The 19,314-nt window shown below is 40.2% G+C and overlaps 1 protein-coding gene across 2 annotated transcripts; it reads right to left on the bottom strand.

Moving 5' to 3' along the window:
- Positions 1 to 3,136: 3,136 nt before the first annotated feature.
- LOC107390254 (globoside alpha-1,3-N-acetylgalactosaminyltransferase 1) lies at positions 3,137 to 19,248 on the bottom strand. Of its 2 annotated transcripts, none has more exons than XM_070552708.1 (10): positions 19,035 to 19,248; positions 8,680 to 8,739; positions 8,289 to 8,330; positions 7,755 to 7,811; positions 5,906 to 5,938; positions 5,699 to 5,833; positions 5,497 to 5,629; positions 5,222 to 5,417; positions 4,084 to 4,303; positions 3,137 to 4,011 (listed from the first exon to the last, which is right to left on the bottom strand). In XM_070552708.1, the coding sequence occupies exons 1-10, from the start codon at positions 19,079 to 19,081 to the stop codon at positions 3,873 to 3,875; spliced, it is 1,062 nt and encodes a 353-aa protein (XP_070408809.1). In that variant the 5' UTR covers positions 19,082 to 19,248; the 3' UTR covers positions 3,137 to 3,872. The 2 variants fall into 2 exon arrangements, with proteins under 2 accessions (XP_070408809.1, XP_054603176.1); XM_054747201.2 differs by having other exon boundaries at positions 8,680 to 8,712; positions 19,035 to 19,214.
- Positions 19,249 to 19,314: the final 66 nt, after the last annotated feature.

Here is a 19,314-nt window from a genome sequence, read left to right as displayed (position 1 = left end):
TTTCTCTCTCTCAATGTAATTTTTCAGTCATGCTCGCTCCTCCTGAAATTAAATGTCTGAGTGTGTTTAAACCCCCCCCCCCCTCTCTGTCTCTCCTCTCGCTTTTTTATTTAATTTTTTTCAGATTTCAAGCTAATGTAAGCTTCCTTGTCCTCTCATTTATTGATTTAAAAAAAATATTTTAATAAAATTCTACGGAGGAGCCACAGTTGACAGGGGAAGCCGGAACTAGCCCTTTTTAATTTGACCAAATTAATTTTATATTATATTATATAATTTATAAATCATTACTTGACAAAATGATAAATAACCTGCATTTGTATAGCACCTTTCTGAGTGTGAGAACTCCATGTGCTCTACACTAGAGTCCTTCACCCATTCACACACCGATGAGCTACAATGTAGCCAGTTTCCCAGAATCAGGGTGGACAGATGGATGTTTGAGAGGACAGGAAAAAGACTCAGATCACGAAGGGTTGGACCAGTTGTAACTTTTATGGAAGACAAGCAGAAAATAAAGTTAATATCAGCAAGTAGAGTAAAATTGTAAATGGGCTGGTCTTGTAGAGCACCTTTCGAAGCCAGAGGACGTCCAAAGCACTTTACATGGTGACTACAGATGCCCTAGTTGGGTCACACTGACGGAGGCAAGGCTGTGGTACACAGGCACCACCAGCAGTCAAGGAGGGTGAAGTTTCTTGCCCAAAGACACGACAACTGACACAGATGGAGCCTGGCTTTGAACCAACAACCCACGGGTCTCAGGGCAAGCTCCTAACCCCTGACCCACGGTGTCGTCTCTTTAAGTAAAGAGTAAAGCCAGCAGGGTGAGGAGATGTGGTCAGTCTGTCCTCAAGCAGTTTAAGCCTAGCAGCATAACTAAAGGGATGAGCCAGTTTAACGCAAGCTAACTATGACTAGAAGATTCATCTAAAAGGAGACTAAATAAAGGGGTTTATTTTAGTCAGAATTAGTTTTTTCTCACTCAGTCTGACTGGAACCAGGATGTTGGGTCCAACCATTGACTGTACAAGGATTGCACATTTCTCAGGTCTTGTTTGAGAAGAATCAAGATCAGATTACATCCCAGTAATGAACTGCTGGTCTCCCAGTTTTTTTTAATTTTATTTAAGATTTTTGGATTGAGTTATTTGGTTCTAGTCTAGATGGGATCAGGTTTGTCCAGGTGCGCTGAAAAAACCCAGCTGCTTACCTGATGTGTGTGAACAATAGCCAATCAGCTGCCTCAGCTGATACCCGAGAATGATGACAAGTTTAAGGCGAGCTGCAGTCTAAAGCATTCACACCTGCTACTGTTGCCATGGAAACTAATGACTGCAGACACTGGAACATTACAGAGTTTCAGAAACAGACCCACCCAGGGAGCACCTGTATCTGATTCCAGGTTCAACACTAAAGATCCATCTCTGTGGTTCTTTGACTTATCTGAATCTTTTGGATCCGTTCTTGTGAAATGGCTGACACTTAAGTGGACCAGTCACAGTCAAGAATGATGGTCTGTCATACTGCATCGTTTTACATTCTGTTGGCTGAGGAGTCAAATTACAGAGTTACTAATCCAACATTTTCCACTTATTTGCTAGTAAACAACAAAGACGAAAGTTTTGTTTAAAAAAATTGCGTACAAAAAATGTGATGTGCCACTCCATGTGGAGTGCTTCAAAAAGTACCACACTGAGTAGTACATCCATACCAAATGATGGATTGTGTGGGAACTATGTTATATACATAAATATGTGTTAGATGTTCTAAAAAAACATGTTTGTTGTGATTGTGAGTTTTAAAAAAGTGAGTAAAGGAAACAGTTCAAATTGTGTCTTGTTTTGAATTTCATACAGGGGAACCTGAGCCCTTTCTTATTTTTAGGACAATACTATTAGGCTATTACTTTGTTATGACCAGGGCTGGGCCTTGAACAGCTATTGGGGGAGGTATTGCTGCAGTGAGGTGCGCCAAAATAACAGCAGTGTCCTGTTTGTGGGATGCATGGGTGAGGTTACAGGTGTGTGTGTGTGAAGGGGGGGGGGGGGGGGAGTGTTGCAGGGGTGCGAGGAAAAATTTTGCCCAGTGAAAATAATGCCCCAGGGTCGGCCCTGGTTATAACGATATTATTACTTCTTTATTACTATTGTTAGGTGACATTTCACCTACTGACAAGCTGTGTGACCACTGATAACAATAGTTGCCAGTCATAAATATGCCATTTTCTTCCCAAAAACAGTATATAATTGGAAAAATATATATAACATGATTCAGAGGGACTTAACTGATAAAATGATATGCATTACGACTCTGAACAAAATGTGGGCACAAATGAGTTAATCAGATGATGCCGAAGGCATTGATGGCAATATATCGTGCATCCCTAGCAAAAAGATCTTCGGGTCAGGCACAAAGGAGACCAATCAGCGTTCAGTTTAATGAGTTAGACATACTCAGCTTTGATTTGAACAGACCAAGACTTTAACACACCTGCGGAGGTGTTACATTTTATTTTAACACAAACATTAAGACAAATTAATAAACTTCAACTATTTTTCAGGAAACATTTCTTAAAAATAATTTAGCATAAATTTCCTCTGAGTTTAATAAACAAGAGGGTTTCCACACCTGAGAAGAAGAACACAAACAAACTCAGAAGTACAGCCCAATCACCTTGGTGATATTGTGAAGAGAAAGCTGAGAGACGCAAGACCCAACACTCTGGATGAGCTTTAAGGCCACTATCGAAGCATCCTGGGCCTCCATAACACCTCAGCAGTGCCACAGGCTGATTGCCTGCATGCCACGCCGTATTTCTGCAAAAGGATTCCCGACCAAGTATTGAGTGCATAACTGAACATTATCATTTGAAGACTGACTTTTTTTGTATTAAAAACACTTTTCTTTTATTGGTCGGATGAAATATGCTAATTTTTTGAGGTAGGAATTTTGGGTTTTCATGAGCTGTATGCCAAAATCATCAATATTAGAAACAATAAAAGGCTTGAACTACTTCAGTTGTGTGTAATGAATCTAATATATATGAAAGTTTAATGTTTAACAGTACATTACAGACAATAATGAACTTTATCACAATATGCAAATTTTTAAGGACCTGTAATAAATAAAAAAATCCTAAATCAAAAACCCTCCACTACCAGTCCACGTTTACTAACTGCCAGAAGGGGGCGCTATGAGCTGATCCACACACATTGTTGCCTGCTCTAAAGACATAGAACCCAACAGAGAACATTGAAAGCCTAAATGAAAAGTGGTGGCTGTCTGAGATGTTACCAAACGCAGCGATACATTACGGTTTATGTTTGTTAACTTTGCTGACGTTTACCCACATGGTCCCTCTTCATGGTCCAGGGGGCTGAGCCAGGTCCAGATGAATGTTGACCATGTTTCAGAAAGATCCGTGCTGATTCATAAGTGATGATAAAACAACAAAATCTAATGTTTTCACAACCAGAAGTGCTGACTAAAAGGCTGAATAGAGCCGACTTCCTGTAATTTCTTGAAAACCCTTTAGGAATACGACAGCCGGAGCAGCAGAATGAATGTAATACTCCTGAAACCTTTACTCCAGAAGCATGAAAGTACTCGTGGTACACAAAACCCCAGCAGGAATGTACATGTGTAGATTGAATATTTGTGTGTTACTTCAATGAGGAGATTCAAACAGTGACACTGTTAAATGAGTCCAGTTACTCTTGCTCAGTAAAGGTGATGTTGGTGCGTAGAACTCCTGGGACCAGATAAAAACTGGTCAGGTCACATAAAGTGCTTGTGGAGGTGGATGTGTTACAGTGTTATAGACTGCCTCTGTTCCTGCACCTGCCCAGCCCAGTCACACTCAGCCAGGCTCAGTTGGGTCTGATGGCAGCGTAGTTCTTCACGACTCCAGAGAACCTGATGATTTTAATTTCTGGGTTTCTGGCCTTGAAGTCCTGCCACAGATATTCAGGTGACAGAATCTTACTGGGCTTGTTGGTCCACATGTACCTACACAGAAACAGGAAGTGACATCAGCAGAGCACACAACAGAACCAACACCAAAGTTCTGACCCCACCTACCTGTTCAGGTGACTCTCCTCTTGCCAGGCAGCCTCAATACCTTCTTTGGCATCATCCTCAAAGTTCTTCCGGCAGGTTTTAGCAAGCTGATGAACCTCCTGAATGAGTCCGCCAAACGCGCCACCACAGTAGTAGAAGTCCCCATCCCCGGGAGCCACGAAGGCTCTTGAGATGGGCCTCCGCTCATACGGAAACCTGCTGCGATCGTCTCTGTAGTAACCTACAAGCAGAAGAGGAAGATCACATCCAAAGCATGAATTAATACATCTGAACTCATGCAGTAGTGTAATAAAAATGAACTTGTCATCTGTTGTATAATTGCTTTATATAAGTTATTGATCACTACTGTTTGTCAATCACACTTATCATGAGGATGTAATCAAGGGTAATCATGGTAGAGCCGAACATAATGTGATCATGAGGATGTAATCAAGGTAATCATGGTGGAGGTGTGCAGCTTTGCACGCACATCAGGGAATGTATAAGGAGCAGAGCAGAGCTCAGGGGGTTAGAGCTGCTTGAAGGATTCTACCTGACGAGGTTCATGGATTACATGTGTTCAGTTCTTCACCTATCATGGATTACGTTTTCTAACTGGGGTGTTCAGCTCTCCACCCATAAGCAACGGTAAGAGAAATGTTTTGTTCATGATTGATAACTTGTATAAATGCCGGTTGAATAAAGCCTTGTTGTTCATCTGATATTCAAGTTGTGTTTCATTGTTTCTGGCGTCGACTTGACAACGATCCTGATTAAATAAATATAAAGTGTAAAAAGAGACTTTGAGTCTTTTAAGGTAATTAAAATAAAATAAAACATTTTATTTTAGAACAAGTAGGAACTAGGAAATATGAAATACTAGAACCAGACACAACTTTATATATTTTTTATTTTAATTTCATTAAAGTGATTTTTCTTAACGTTCTTGGCATTTTTCCCCACACAAAGATAAACAAAACAATGTTGATTAAGATGTGCGTGTGTGTGTGTGTGTGTGTGTGTGTGTGTGTGTGTGTGTGTGTGTGTGTGTGCGCGCCACTCTTCTAGCCTTGCTCGGACAGTTCTGAAAACTTTAAAACATATTCCTGATCTAAAAGGTTGTTCAGACATCGACATGATGAAGAACTGGTCAACATACCAGGGTGAATCACAGCAACCAGTCCACCCAGAGACTCTGTCCCCCAGCGACCATGGAACTTTGAATCAACGTCCAGACAGAAAATGTAGTCGGCTTTATTGATGAGCTTTTCCTCAATCAGCTTTTGGATAAGCTCCATCCTGCGAGCAGAGATTTCCTGCCAGCGGTTTGAGCTAGGCACTGGAAGAACATTCAGCTGGGGGAGGAAGAAGAGGACAAAGAATGAAACATCCAGGAAGGTTGATGACTACAGGACAGAAATCAACTCTGTTTACCTGTCTTCCTTCAGCCATTTTCACATGGGGAACATCATTTGGACGATCAGTGAACACATAAATAGATACTCTAAAACCAACAAAGAAAAACTGCTCTGCCGTCTCTAGGAAGTCCTTTAAGAACATGATGTACCTGACAAGGAAAGGAAGGGTCACTGTGACGTGTAGGCGGACAGGAAAAGCTATTCAAGATTACACTTACTTCCCAACAGCAAACACTGTGGCAACAACACTGATGTTCTTCTTCATGTAGATGCTATCGAGAAGTTTTTCATTGAAGGTCTCTTCCCAGACAACAGGAGCCAACCAGGGAGTCACCGAGACTACATCAGTCCGGCTGACGCCAGAGACAGACTATCAGAGACCACAAGAAACTACAACAACTGTAGCAGTAGTCAGTGGCACTCACCCCTGTGTGATGCTTGGCTGTGTGTACTTCATCCTGACAAAAGGAAAAATATTCCAAATAAATCTAGCTGCCAAAGTCTACTAAAAACAGTGTGGGGGTAACCACTGCCCACACAGGTAAGCTTGTCTTTTTAACCAGGCTGTTGAAAGACGCCTGATACTTGAAGGACCATTTTGGTTCAAGTTTGGTTCTAGATGTTTCACTGAAGTCACATGTATCTTGGAAATTTCTAAATTGATGGAGTCATCACAATGAATCATCTGGCCCTTCTAGCCATGTCCTATAAATATTGTTGCAAGGCAGTTCTAACCTAAGATTCTTCTACCGATGCACTCACCGTCCTTCCTCCCTACAAGCCCAAACCATCTCAGTCTGACCACTGTGACTTTATCTCCAAAACATCTAACATGAGCTGTCCCTCTGATGGACTCATTCCTAATCCTGATCCATCTTCATCACTCCCAAACAGAACTTCAACATCTTGAGCTCCAAAGCCTCCTGCCTTCTATCTTTTCTTCATGGCCACCGTCTCTAAACCATAAAACACTGCTGGTCTCACTACTTTTTTGTACATTTGGGGTGACGGTGGCACAGGAGTTAAGTGCTCACCCCATAATCGGAAGGCTGCAGGTTCAAGCCCTGTTCAGTCTGTCACTGTTGTTGTGTTCTTGGGCAAGATACTTAACCTACCTTGCCTGCTGGTAGTGGTTGGAGGGACCGGTGGTGCCTGTTTACGGCAAACTCGACTCGTTCAGTGTGTTCCAGGGCAGCTGTGGCTATAATGTAGCTCATCACCACCAGGGTGTGAATGTGTGTTTGAATGGTTGACCAACTGATTGTGTTGCAAACCACCTTGGGGGGGGGGGGGGGGGGGGGGGGTTCAGGACTCTAGAAGGTGCTATACCAAATAAAGGCCATTTACCTTTAATCACACATCACACCGGACATTTTTCTCCACCCATTGCAACCTGCTTTCACACACTTCTTCACCTTGTTTCCACACTCTTCCATTGCTCCATTTGCACACTCTTGGCATTCTCTCGATGAGCTTCAAGAGGTGGTCAACTGAAATGGTTTTCCAACAGTCTTGAAGGACTACCACTTGAAGCTCATCAAGAGAATGCCAAGAGTGTGCAAAGCAGTAATCAGAGCAAAGGGTGGCTTATTTTTTTTGGTTAAGTACATAACTCCACATGTGTTCATTCATAGTTGAGGCCTTCAGTGAGAGTCTCCCAATGTAAATGGTCATGAAAGTAGAAACAACACTTAGAATGAGAAGATGTGTTTAAACCTTTGGGCTGTACTTTACATAAATAGTGCTGTAGACGCGTGTAGTCAATAATTTGTCACTTAGGTGCATCTTAGTTAAATTTTAACTTTTCTGCTTAAAACTGTCAGTGTTGCGTCATCTGCCGTCGCTGTTGGTCAAGAGGTTCACTATGACGTTAGCTGGTACATTATGATGCCACAATGTCGTGAGCCTGTGTGTGTGTGTGTGTGTGTGTGTGTGTGTGTGTGTGTGTGTGTGTGTGTGTGTGTGTGTGTGTGTGTGTGTGTGTGTGCATAACTTAGCAGCTCCGCCCTCTTGATCTGCCCGGCAACAACATTTGTTGCCATTTTCAAACATGAAGATGGAGTAAAGTAAGACTCTGGTGGGGGGTGACTTGTTTCTTAAAGTAATTTGGAAAAGTGAGCCACGGCACCCCTTTTATAGTTTAAAATGATACAATGCCAGTTTTAAGATTTGAGCATTAAAGGGTTCAAAATAGTCATGTAATTAAATCAGCACAAGTCCAAAGATGTTGGAGGACACAATAGTGAAGTTAGTTTGTATAAGTTCAGTTCTTACCCATCTGGGGCCACCAGGTGAAAGTCTGAACTCACAAAGATGACCTGAGGAGAAGGCCTACACAACAGAACAAACAAGACATTATCATCAGATCTGCTCAATAACCGATAACAGAACTGAACCAGATGACTGACGGGTTGTAAAATGACCCGGGATGGGTCATAAACTGGCCCGGTAATACACACACAGGTGTACATGTTTTCATGGTTGGAATTACAAACAATAAATACCACCTCAAGGAGCAGCAGCAATGCAACACCCTGATGCTAAATCAGAATGACATATTCTATATTGTTAACATAAAACCTGTTTCAGACATGTTTAGGTTTCCATGACAGGCTTGGATTAGCACCTTTGCTCTGCTTCAAAAGTAAGATTGATGAGAGGCTCACACACAGAAGTGTGTGTGTCAGAGGTGAAAGTTCCTGAAGCTTTGGATGAATGATCTTCTAGTTCCTTTAAACGATCTATGATAAGATTTACCCCAGTAGGTGTGTATGCGTGTATGTCCGTGCATTCATGTGTGTTACTCACTCAAGCTGACTTATTCCAGTGTCACTAAGCTTGAATCGAAATCTGAAGAAAGAGAAGAAACAATTGTTTTATATAGAATCCCTCAAAATAAAAAGCCCCAAGGTCAAATATGTTTTAATTTTCACTGTTGCAGGTTTAATAGTGTTGAATATATTAGCTTGATTTATGGCAGTTTTCTTATCAACATAATGTCCATCATTCGTGTTGTAAATGTGTTTTAAAACAGAGAGGATTGGACTGGTCTGTTCTGGGACACACAAAGCTTCCAACTAATTGCTGGAATTTAAATAAAGACGTGAACAGGCTGCTGGTTACAGAACACTCAGAAAGAAGTTGGATTTGGAAGAAAATGAAGAACCAGAAACGAGTAAATAGGCTAGACAAGATTTACCTGTTATTTGAGTAGATGTAGACATACAGGACTCTGTTAATTAAAACAACATACAGGACTCTGTTAATTAAAACACAAACACAAGTAAATTAGCAATAAACAAATTAGGTGGCTTTGATCTATAACTACAAGAAAATGTAAAATGATTTACAAAACACTTTGGGGAAAGGCCTGGTCTGATAACTAGAGACATGCCAATGAATAATGCAGAACCTCTTTCTTAGCCTGGCAAAACTTCATATATATATATATTCATATATATATATATATATATATATATATATATGAATATATATAAACCAGGAAGTACACTTGTTGCCTTAAACCTGAAACACACTGCCTTGCAGCCGTACTAGTCAAATCTCTTGCTGGGAACATAGTTGTGTAAAAAAGCTGTGAACATGAGGGTTGTTTGCATATCTGTGGTCATCCAGTCTGACCGGCTCTGTGATAGTTTTTTGAGCCGTCTCATAACCCAAATCAGCCTCAGTCAGTCTACAAGCACCACTTGAAAACCTACTACTCCTGTCTGCAATCGATCAAATGAAAACCGACCTTTGGAAGAACCTGCCTCTCTGAGCTGGAGTTTCAACTTATGCTTAAAATGCATATTATAAACTACCCACTAGGGATGTGTATTGGTGAAATTCTGGTGACACAATGTGCATCATATACAGGAGAGAAGATACAGTATATATATTTGAAGGCAGACTTTGGAACAGTCTGCCTTCAAATCTCCGTCTCTTGAAATCTGTAGAGGTCTTCAAAAAACATCTTAAAACTCACCTTTTTATCCAGGCTTTCCCCCACCAAATATTCTAAAAGATGGCTATGATCTTGTTCACACCTTGACTTTGTTTTTACTCCTGATTTTGGTAACTATTGTTGACACTGCTATTGTTTTTATGATGTTTTTATTGGTTTGAGGTATTTGCCCTGATTTTACTCATGTTGTACAGCGCTTTGTGATTTATATCTGTGAAAGGCGCTATATAAATAAACTTTACTTACTTACATACTTACTATATCACAAAATATTGCCAAACATTCAGCCAGACGATATTAGGGATTCTTTTAGACTGACTTTACTGTAGAAAAATTCAATAAACAGTCCAAACTGATACATAACATGTTTAACATGAGGCATCTGAAACATAATGTAGGGATTAACATTTCAATGGTGGAAACAAAACCCACTGCTGCCAAATAGCGGTCGGCATTTGAATTGCAACAAAATAAAATAAAATACACAAATGGTTAAATGTAAATTCTTCTAAAAATTTGATACCTGGCTTTTTAATATCGATATATTATCACTGGAAAAAATATCACAATAAATTGCCATATTGGTATTTTCTTAAATCTGTTGTGGAATTTCTTTTAGAGACTTAATAAAATATTTAAAAAGCAGTCCATGATTCAATCAAAAGGGTTTAATTTCGATATTGCAATATCAAAATGAGGAGACAGTAACAGAGGCAGCCTTCTTAAAGCAACCTCAGGAGTGAGTCCTGCTCAGCAGAGGTCCCCACACTATATTTACCCTTTGCACCTACGTCATCTGATCACGTGTCATCGCCATGATGGACAACGAAAGTAGTCAAACGCTTTTATAATTAAATTTGTGTAGTTGATATGAGTTATCTAAAAACACAAACCCTTATAATTTCAATTGTTTTTCTGTGTCTGTGCGTAAAAATAGTCAAATACATTTTATAAACACAGTTTATTTATTATGCACCATTTACATGTTATGCAATCACATTGTTTACATTAGGAAATTACAAACCAGTCAGACCAGTTCTCTCTCTCTCTCTCTTATATATAATTACAGCATGGCAACTGTAAAAGAACAGCAACAGTTTTTTGATTAATCAACTGGCACTACTGAGGGGCACAGATTGGTGAGAGCACATGTGACTCTCACTATTTTATCTAGAGTGGTGTACTCTTGATTCATCACTTGATTTCATCAGATGGCTAATAGGGACAGGCACATGCAATACTTTATACTTTGATCATGCTTGTCCAATTACTCTCTCAACGTGTATGCGAACAGCAGCTAGTTTTCTACTGTCTTCTAGTTAAACAGCACCCAGCTGTTTTTTTGCCCATGGTAAAGGCAGGAGTTTCAAACTTGGCACAATAAAGCCCGACCTGGTTCTGGTTGGTGAACCCACGGTCAGCAAGGATCAAGTCTCCGGGTAGCAAGTTGTCCAAAAAGCCAACGTTTGCTGTTGTTCGTCCACCCCAGCCCTTTCAGATGAAGCAGATGGCCCCTTGTGGAGAAACACCTATTAGGTATTTCACTGTATTTTTGGATTTGTACTGAGAGTACGTCTGTGCCCTTGCTTTCAAATCTTTGGGTTTTTCCATGGCTATCTCAAAACAGCCTATTACTGACATGCCACTCTGGAAGGACTTTCTGAAACACAATGTCACAGATGTTTGGACGTGCTGTCTCTGGGGCCAGAAAACACACACAGGCACTAAAATCTCATTCAGGACATTGCTTACATTTGTAAAAACTCTGAAAATGGTAGAGCTGTGAACACCAAGCTGATAAGATAAAAATGATATTGGCAAGTTCAGTCTCAGTCTCATTGAGTAGCTGTTGAAAGCATGTGAGGTTGGCAGTGTCTTTATGGGCTGGCTTTACAAAGTCGAGCACTGCAGTGAACACCTGATAACTGTGTAGTCCTGTTAACGCTTTAAGCTTGTCTTGGTTTTTCAAAACTGCCCTGTTCAAGAATGTCTGAGTTGAGCTTCTCTTGCACAGCAAAAGTCTCGCCCCGGAGTTGTTGACACTCAAACTGAAGGGATTTAATGTTCTCTGAAGTTAGCTCTGTTTGGTACATTGCATCACATTTTGAGTTGTCAACTATGTCATTATTAGCAGTCTCCTCACCGTCTGCAATGAACAATGACCCAGAGACCTCAGCTGAGATTGAGAAGAGATCTGGCAGCTTCATGTCTGGAAGACTCCTCCCTCTTCTTTTTCTTCATGGCCTGTCTCACTTCATACTCCTTTAGACTTCCCATTGCTCGCCTTTTAGCGGGGGATTTAATATGTGCAAACACAGATGGCACATAATTGGGTGACAAGGGGTCATCACTCTTCTGCCCTGATAAAAGATATCAGACAGACAGACAGATATCAATGCATATTATTAGCTACTGATCCAGAAAGTGAGAATTACAAGATATTTTAATGTCTTTTTGCTGTATACCAGATTATTGTCACATACACAGCAAAAGTTTGAGGGATTAGCATCGTATGGTGGTAGATGGTGACTAAACCTCCCGTTAATAATGACAGCATTAGCAGGCGTGCCATGAAAGATGGAAGATATTCTAAAAAGAAAACAAGAATCTTACCTTGCAAAAAATGTTCACTGCAAATCCGTGTGTACTTGGAGGGCTGCCACTCCTTCCGATTGATAGCTGCTAGCCATAGCCGCCTTTTATCTTCATTGGCAGGAATACGGTAAAATGCTACATTAGTTTTATAACCTTGCCTGTTAGAGCAACCCACCGCACGGCAAGATATGACCTTTTTTTTTTTTTTGCAAAAATCATGCAAATTAAAATAAAATGCTCTCCTACAGGCCGTTTACTGCTGCCCACAGTTTATGCAGTCCACTTCCGCCATCCGTCATGGCACACGCCAAAGAGCACTACGTCACATGCAAGGGGTCAATATCCCCCTAGAACCCCCCTTACCCAAAGGGGAAGAACAAAGGAAGGCCCCGCAGTGTTATCGGTAGGGGTGATCTGGACCCAAACCTTGGGGCCGTGATTACAAGAGATGCTCAATACTTTCTTCTGATCCATGAACTTTTTCTCCTTCTTTTCCCTTTCTTGGGAAAGACATGACTTCCTCCTGCCTCCAGCTCTGGCTGTCGGTGATATCAGTGTCTCATTAGCTGCACATGCAGGGTGCATGACATGTAGAGGTAGACTCTGGAACTCTCTCCCTCTGAGCCTGAGATCTGTGGACTCAGTGGTCTCCTTTAAAAAGCAGCTGAAAACTCACCTGTTCAGGCAGGCTTTTGGGCGACCTTCATCAGTACGCTCTCCTTATTCTGCTCTTAGTCCGCCTTTCCCCGGCATCCACTGATTTATCTCTTTCCTATTTATTTTTTCTCTCCATTTCCTTACATTTTCTTTTTCACAATTTTTTTCTCATCTTAAACATTTTTAATCATTTTTGAAATCTTTGTAAAGCACCACATGATTTTTGTCTTCAGAGGCACTATATAAGATATTGTCTTCTTTCTTTCTTAAGGGGTGATATATGCCTCAGAGATGATTCAATTATTTTATGGAAAAATTCTGTTTCTTAACCTCTTCAAACTACCCCCCCCCCCCACCCCCCAGTCACACGCCCCTGAGTTCTGAGTCAAGAATCTACATTCATTATCGTTTACACACTCCTTCAAGGGAGGTGGTTCAACAGGTTGGGAACAAACGTTGAAAAAGCTCCATTTCCAAGGTCACGAGGCCAGTCCAGGAAATATCTTACAGCAGCTGGAATTCAGAATTCAAACCTCTTCTTGCAACATAGCTGTGTAGGAGCTCCTATAGCAATGGTCCACAACTGACGGCCCGCGGGTCAAATCTGGCCCCCAACTCTTTGGGCCTGAGGGCCTCCAAATAAATATTGTCATGCTGTACCTCTAAAGAAACGTCAGAACCTTGGCTATAAAACCATGTGATTCAAACACAATTAAAACGGTGACCACAAATGCCTCATGTGAGTGTTTTTGTCTTTATTTCTGTCTTGCTGCTAGAAATCAGATTGTACACATATGCTATCCACCCATGATGAAGCTCAGACCCTACAGATGCTAAACATGATTCTCAAAACTCTCTACACCAGTGAACCTTAAATGGCAGCCCACAGGCCACATGTGGTTTGTCATTTCAATCCATCCCCCAAATATTTTTGAATCAAGAATACGGAAAATGCATGTTCTACTATTTTCTACATCAAATTAAACAAACTGAAATCAGCATTTAATAAAAAATAATTGCAAACTCATAGCCCTCAAGACACAACATCTCAGTGAACTTTAAACAAAGTACACATTCTGGACAGAGAAGAATGGTGGGTGGAGAGAGGAGCAAAAGAAGCCATGTATGGCAAACAGAGAAAAAAAAATGACATTAAATAGAGGAGGACTCAGGTTTCACCTCTCTAGTACATATAATGCATCTCTGAACCTAATCTCCAAACAGTTTTAGTCTAGATCACACGCTTCTGCATTCAATCAATACAACCACCCTCACACAATGGAGGCAAACAACTCAGCAGTGGGAGGGAGGAGGGGTATGGATAGAAAGTTTCTACTTGTCAATCAACAATAGACGGCTACAGTTCATAAGCGTGACCCTCCCATTTCCAGCCGGAACTGACAAAGCTCCTCAGATGGGAAGTGAAACATCTTCAAAAAAACCAAAGTTCAGTTGCCTTTATTTGAACCTCTTTGGATTACCATGACCTGGATGACCGAGAACCTTTACCATTTATTATTTATTGTGCAGCACACACATATATATATATATATATACATATATATGTATATATATATACATATATATATATATATATATATATATATATATATATATATATATATATATATATATATATATATACACACACACACATATATATATATACACACACACATATATATATATACACACACACATATATATATATATATATATATATATATATATATATATATATATATATATATATATATATATATAATTTTAGAATTTTTAAGTATTTTAGAAGAGCATCCGGCCCTCACGGTGTCTGCTGGAAAACCTGGCCTTTCTTGAGGATCCCTGTCCTACAGCTATGAAGGTGCCTGACCATTGAGACATTTATAAACCATGATTAAAATATTTTTAGGGGTCATATCATGGAAAATATACTTTTTGGAGCTTTTTAGCATGTAATATTGTTGTTCCCTCATAAAAAAAATAACTCCAAACTTGTTTTTGGCTGCATTCATGATTTTTCCTGGTTCAGCTGCAAAATTTGGAATTTTATTTTGAAATTCCTAAAACAGCCAAATGTATACGTTGTATGTCACTCCATCTTCCTTCCATCTCCAACATCAGGCTCTGTTCCTCTCCCAGAAGCTAGCCTCTGGTCTGAAACCTGTCTCCCCCAGCCTGTGTAGGATATGTGAAATTGGCCACACATTTCATGTAACAGCTTCGGTAATCTAGTGGTAAGTGGGCTGGTATGCAGTTTTGAGCAGTTTCACATCCCGTGTCAGCAGTAACTTTTTTCTTTTTTATGAGCTACACCTGTGTTTTCAATCAGGTGATCGGAGTAAACCAACTGAAATGCTGCCTGGAAATGACCAAGTTCAAAGATGTTTAGAGATGTAAAATATGTTGCGGAAAACAATCAATAACACTAAAATATAAAAAAATGAAATGTCCTTCAGCCGGTTAAATTACTGGAGACACCACCGGGATTCAAACCCACATCAGCACATGGCAAAACAGAGATGGCAGGCAAACATCTTCACCACTGGACAACCATAGCCAATACAGTAACTAACTGGCCTAAGATGCTGATGTTAGCATGTCGGTGTGGGCATGAGCAGAGTTTCACTGAAATGGATGATGACAATAACTCTTATTTAAGAGTTATTTAAATGACATCTCAATGGTGACAACAGTAATATTTGATCATATACTGTGTCTACCTTTGTTCTCAGAGTTTTAAAATAGCATGATCTGGAACCTTAATTCAATCTTAAAATGAACAGGTGGCAACATCACTGAAATCCGCATGTCTTCTCACAGGCACAGATCATCTAGTCAAAGGCTGAGATCCATGGACTCATTGAAATCCCCAGTGTGTACAAATGTTCGCCTCCTTGCAGTTCAGAGTAAGTATTGAAGCTACAGTAGCCCACATGCATCAACAAGGCAATGCAAAATGCCACACACCAGCTTTCAACCATCTGCAAGTTTTATTTACGGTTTCTGCTACTTCTTGCAGTCAGCATCTCTCTCATTGATTAGAGAGCGGGAGAGAGGGTCCTTGTCCCGCTTCTACCGCTTGTAGACTACAAGCACTACCAGAAATGCAGCTTCCTTTTCAATTTTCAAGAAGCTCCTGAAGACCCTGCTCTTCAGAGCACCTGGGGCGGGGTAGGGAGGGGGTAAGCAGTCTGTGTCACTCACTGCTGCAGACCTGCCCTCCCAGTCTGCATGGCAACACTTTCTCATGGAGCATTGTTCAAACTGGAAATGTGGATGGAGTAAGTCTCTGGTAAAGGGTAACTTGTCCTTTAACTAATCTTGGCTCTATTGATTATTTTAAAAGTATTTTGATAGTTATTTATTTAGACAGGCTTTTTACTCGATCTACACCGTTTTATTTAATGTTTGTACAGGTTTTGTTTTTGCTTCATCTCTTGTGTTTTGTGTACATCAAATTCATATTAGGGATGTAACGATACCACTTTTTTCCAAACCGATACGATACTGATACTTGGATCTGAATACTCGCCGATACCAATCACCAATACCTATACTTCTACCACACAAAAAAAATGCAGTAATTTGGAATACAGATTTTATTTTCGTCTCTGTTTTCAACAGGAAAAGACTGTGTGAGGTAGATAAAAAGTAAAATATATGAATAGAAATCATCACAAAATTAAAATATTAGGTGAACAGAAATGACAAGTTACAGTGAAACCATTTTCAAGCAACTGCATTGGTATCGGTTCCAGGTATCGGTTAACTTTTACCGATACCGATACCAGTATTGGTGCATCCCTAATTCATATTTTTATTGTGAAGCTATTTGTGGTTTTAATCCTAAAGGGTAGAATACCACTTCAGTGGGCTTATTAAATGGCTATGGAGTGATATGATAAACATCCAAAATAGGTTTATTTAATTTAATTCAATTAAGTTTATTTCTTTATCACCAATTCACAAGCATCATCTTAAGGCACTGTAATAAAGTAAACATTCCAATTCAACCTACTTATCAGTGCACTGAGTTCAGTTCATTTCTCCAATTAGTTCAAAGGTTTCTATCTAAGCAAACCCAACAGATCGAGACAGCCTCAACAGTTGAGTTCTGTCAAAAAAACTGAGTCACCATTATTATTTTATCTCACAAATAAAGTTGTCAGTACACGTTTCTCCGTTTAACTCTGACTCTGCCTAATGTCTAGTTTATGAGGAGGAACTAAAAATATATCAAAGAAAAATACGAGATCTGGAGAATCTTCTCTGTGATGTTAAAGCAGCGCTCTCACCCAGAGGCGGTTTTACCATTAGGCATAGGTAGGCGGCCGCCTGGGGCCCCCTTGTGTTGGGGGGCCTCCTAGCTCTGGCACCCCTAATGTCACAATATTCTTATTACCAACCTGTCGCCACAGACGGGATTGGACTTGCTTCCCGTTACCATAATTCCTGAACCGTTCAAGATATCATTAAAATTCCAAAAGTGCTGAAAAGATTAAAAATGGGGCTTTTCGTGCATATACAATACAATATAATTACGGTAGCCACCGGGATTCCCTGTCTTGAGCGCAACAAATCACAACACAGACTCAGAGACGTGCTGAGTTTGTCATCCAAAATGCTCCATTTTTTAACTTTTGAATGGCTGATCAGATTAAAAAATTCCAACGGTTCCTAAAAGTACATAAAAGCAGCTTTCCAACGATCTACAGCATGAAGCAATCAGAGATACGTAAAATATCGCTACGAGGGGAAATCCTACTGTACAGCCTGATTGAAACGGAGCGCAACATTCCGGATAACGGAACGGGGAAGCTAATTAGCATAAAAACCAGCATGAAATTATGGAAAGGTCTCAAAGAAAATCAACACGATCTATTAGGTGTCCCAGAAGGCTTATATCTGAAGACAGTGACCATGAAGAAGGACAGATCTCCACTGAACCAGGGTATGAATGTTTGTTCAGTCTTTTTTTTTTTTTGAACAACACTCAACTATTTGCTAATTGTAAGATTCAGCTTCATTCCAGCATTATTTACCTTTTTACAATAAATAATTATATTTGCTAAAACAAAAGTTTTTGGTATAGCAGTGCACGGTGTGCCAGAGAAGCACCCCATGGCGGTGTGAGGTGTGCAGAGTGGGACTCTGCCTGCAGCTGGAGAGAAACTGCTTCAAGGTCTACCACATCAAATAAAAACGTCTGAAAGTTTACAAAAATAAAGTCTTAAAAACTGCTAAAAAAAGACACCAAGGTTCACACTTTTTTAAGAATAGATGCATTACAGTTCAAAGTTTAAATTGTTCATTCCAAATTGTTCGCCCAGTCATTTTGAAGTTCCTGTTCAGTAATAAATGTAAAAAAAATTCAAATCAGTCTTTTGCTATTTTCACTTTTAAGCGGATTTTTTAAAGGCTTTAATAGAAATAAATTCTAAATACAAACCATACACTGAAAGCTGAGGTTGCTCTGAAAACACACACTTTGCACTTTTATTACAATTTTACAACCACAAGATAAAAAAAATACCAGGCAGCCCTGTTATAATTATGGTCATAAGAGGGTTATTAAGATGGTGATGCACAAACAGGAAGTGATTGGTAGTCATTCCACTCCAATCCAGTTGGTGGCGGTAATGCACCAAATTGTTGTTTGCCAAAGACCACAAACAAGAAGAAGAAGAGAGGCGGGAGCGTTCATAACAAACTCAAAGCGATAGTCAAAACATTAAGCATGAAATTGAGTTATCCTAGTGGCTCCAATAAGAAAAAGAAGCTGCTTGCTTCATAAAAGCTTTTATTTTCACTTCTGAAATTGACGTTGTTTCTCGATGTAAACATCAAGGGAAGCAGAAAGGAAAGACAATGGAAAATGCTTAAAGGGAGGAAAACATAGACCAAAATGGAAAATAGAAAAATAATAACAAAGGCAAAAGCACAGGAGCACTGACAGGAAAAAGTAAGCAGAGCAAATATTGAAAGCGCTCAAAAGAAGGGAAATACAGGAAAAAAGAGGACTAATAAAAAGGGAAAATAACTCGTGTCAGAAGAGGAGAGAGTTTCACGAAACCAGTTGAAGGTAAGATTGTTGAAAATTTTGTGTAAGGGGCCCCATGTCTGTGTTCGCCTTGGGCCCCCAAATTGCTAAATCCGCCTCTGCTCTCACCCCAGAGTGGAGCGGTGCTTCAGTGTTTTAGACACAATTACGTGGATGAAGTTATTTTATTAGTCAGACAAGAAAGTGTTTGCAGCTGTCAAACACACACAGATGCATGTGTTTACATATGCTCGCGCGCGCGCGCGCGCACACACACACACACCACAGAACTCACCCCAGCAGAATGACGACCAACAGGGTTATCGGCACAAGTTTGTTCATCTTTGTCGGAACCACCTCTCGGTCCAAACGGGTTTGTTCTGATCTGCAGAAAAACTCCTGATACTGAACCCAGATCTAACGGAGCCAGAAGATTGGTTTTAGTGGGAAGTCACTTTAAATTCACTTGTCCTCGTTCTTGTTTCGGTCTTTGTTTCAGTTGTTTTCTGGTCCTGGAACTGGTTCTGCTCCGGCTCTCTCGGGGTTTAGAGGCTGGTTCACGCTGATAGATGTTT

The sequence above is a fragment of the Nothobranchius furzeri genome, chromosome 6, assembly GCF_043380555.1.
Source record: "Nothobranchius furzeri strain GRZ-AD chromosome 6, NfurGRZ-RIMD1, whole genome shotgun sequence".
Taxonomy (NCBI): Eukaryota; Metazoa; Chordata; class Actinopteri; order Cyprinodontiformes; family Nothobranchiidae; genus Nothobranchius; species Nothobranchius furzeri.
Note: the sequence above shows the minus strand (reverse complement) of the source record. Positions and strands in the feature narration are given on the sequence as shown.

Bases quoted from the DNA above. Each gene is read 5' to 3' on its own strand.
- LOC107390254 (XM_070552708.1), bottom strand. From the start codon at position 19,081: ATGAACAAACTTGTGCCGATAACCCTGTTGGTCGTCATTCTGCTGGG. The intron at 5,630-5,698 runs GTAAGTGTAATC...TTTCCTTGTCAG, and splicing joins ACAGTGTTTGCTGTTGGGAA to GTACATCATGTTCTTAAAGG. The intron at 5,418-5,496 runs GTAAACAGAGTT...TTCCTCCCCCAG, and splicing joins AAATGGCTGAAGGAAGACAG to CTGAATGTTCTTCCAGTGCC.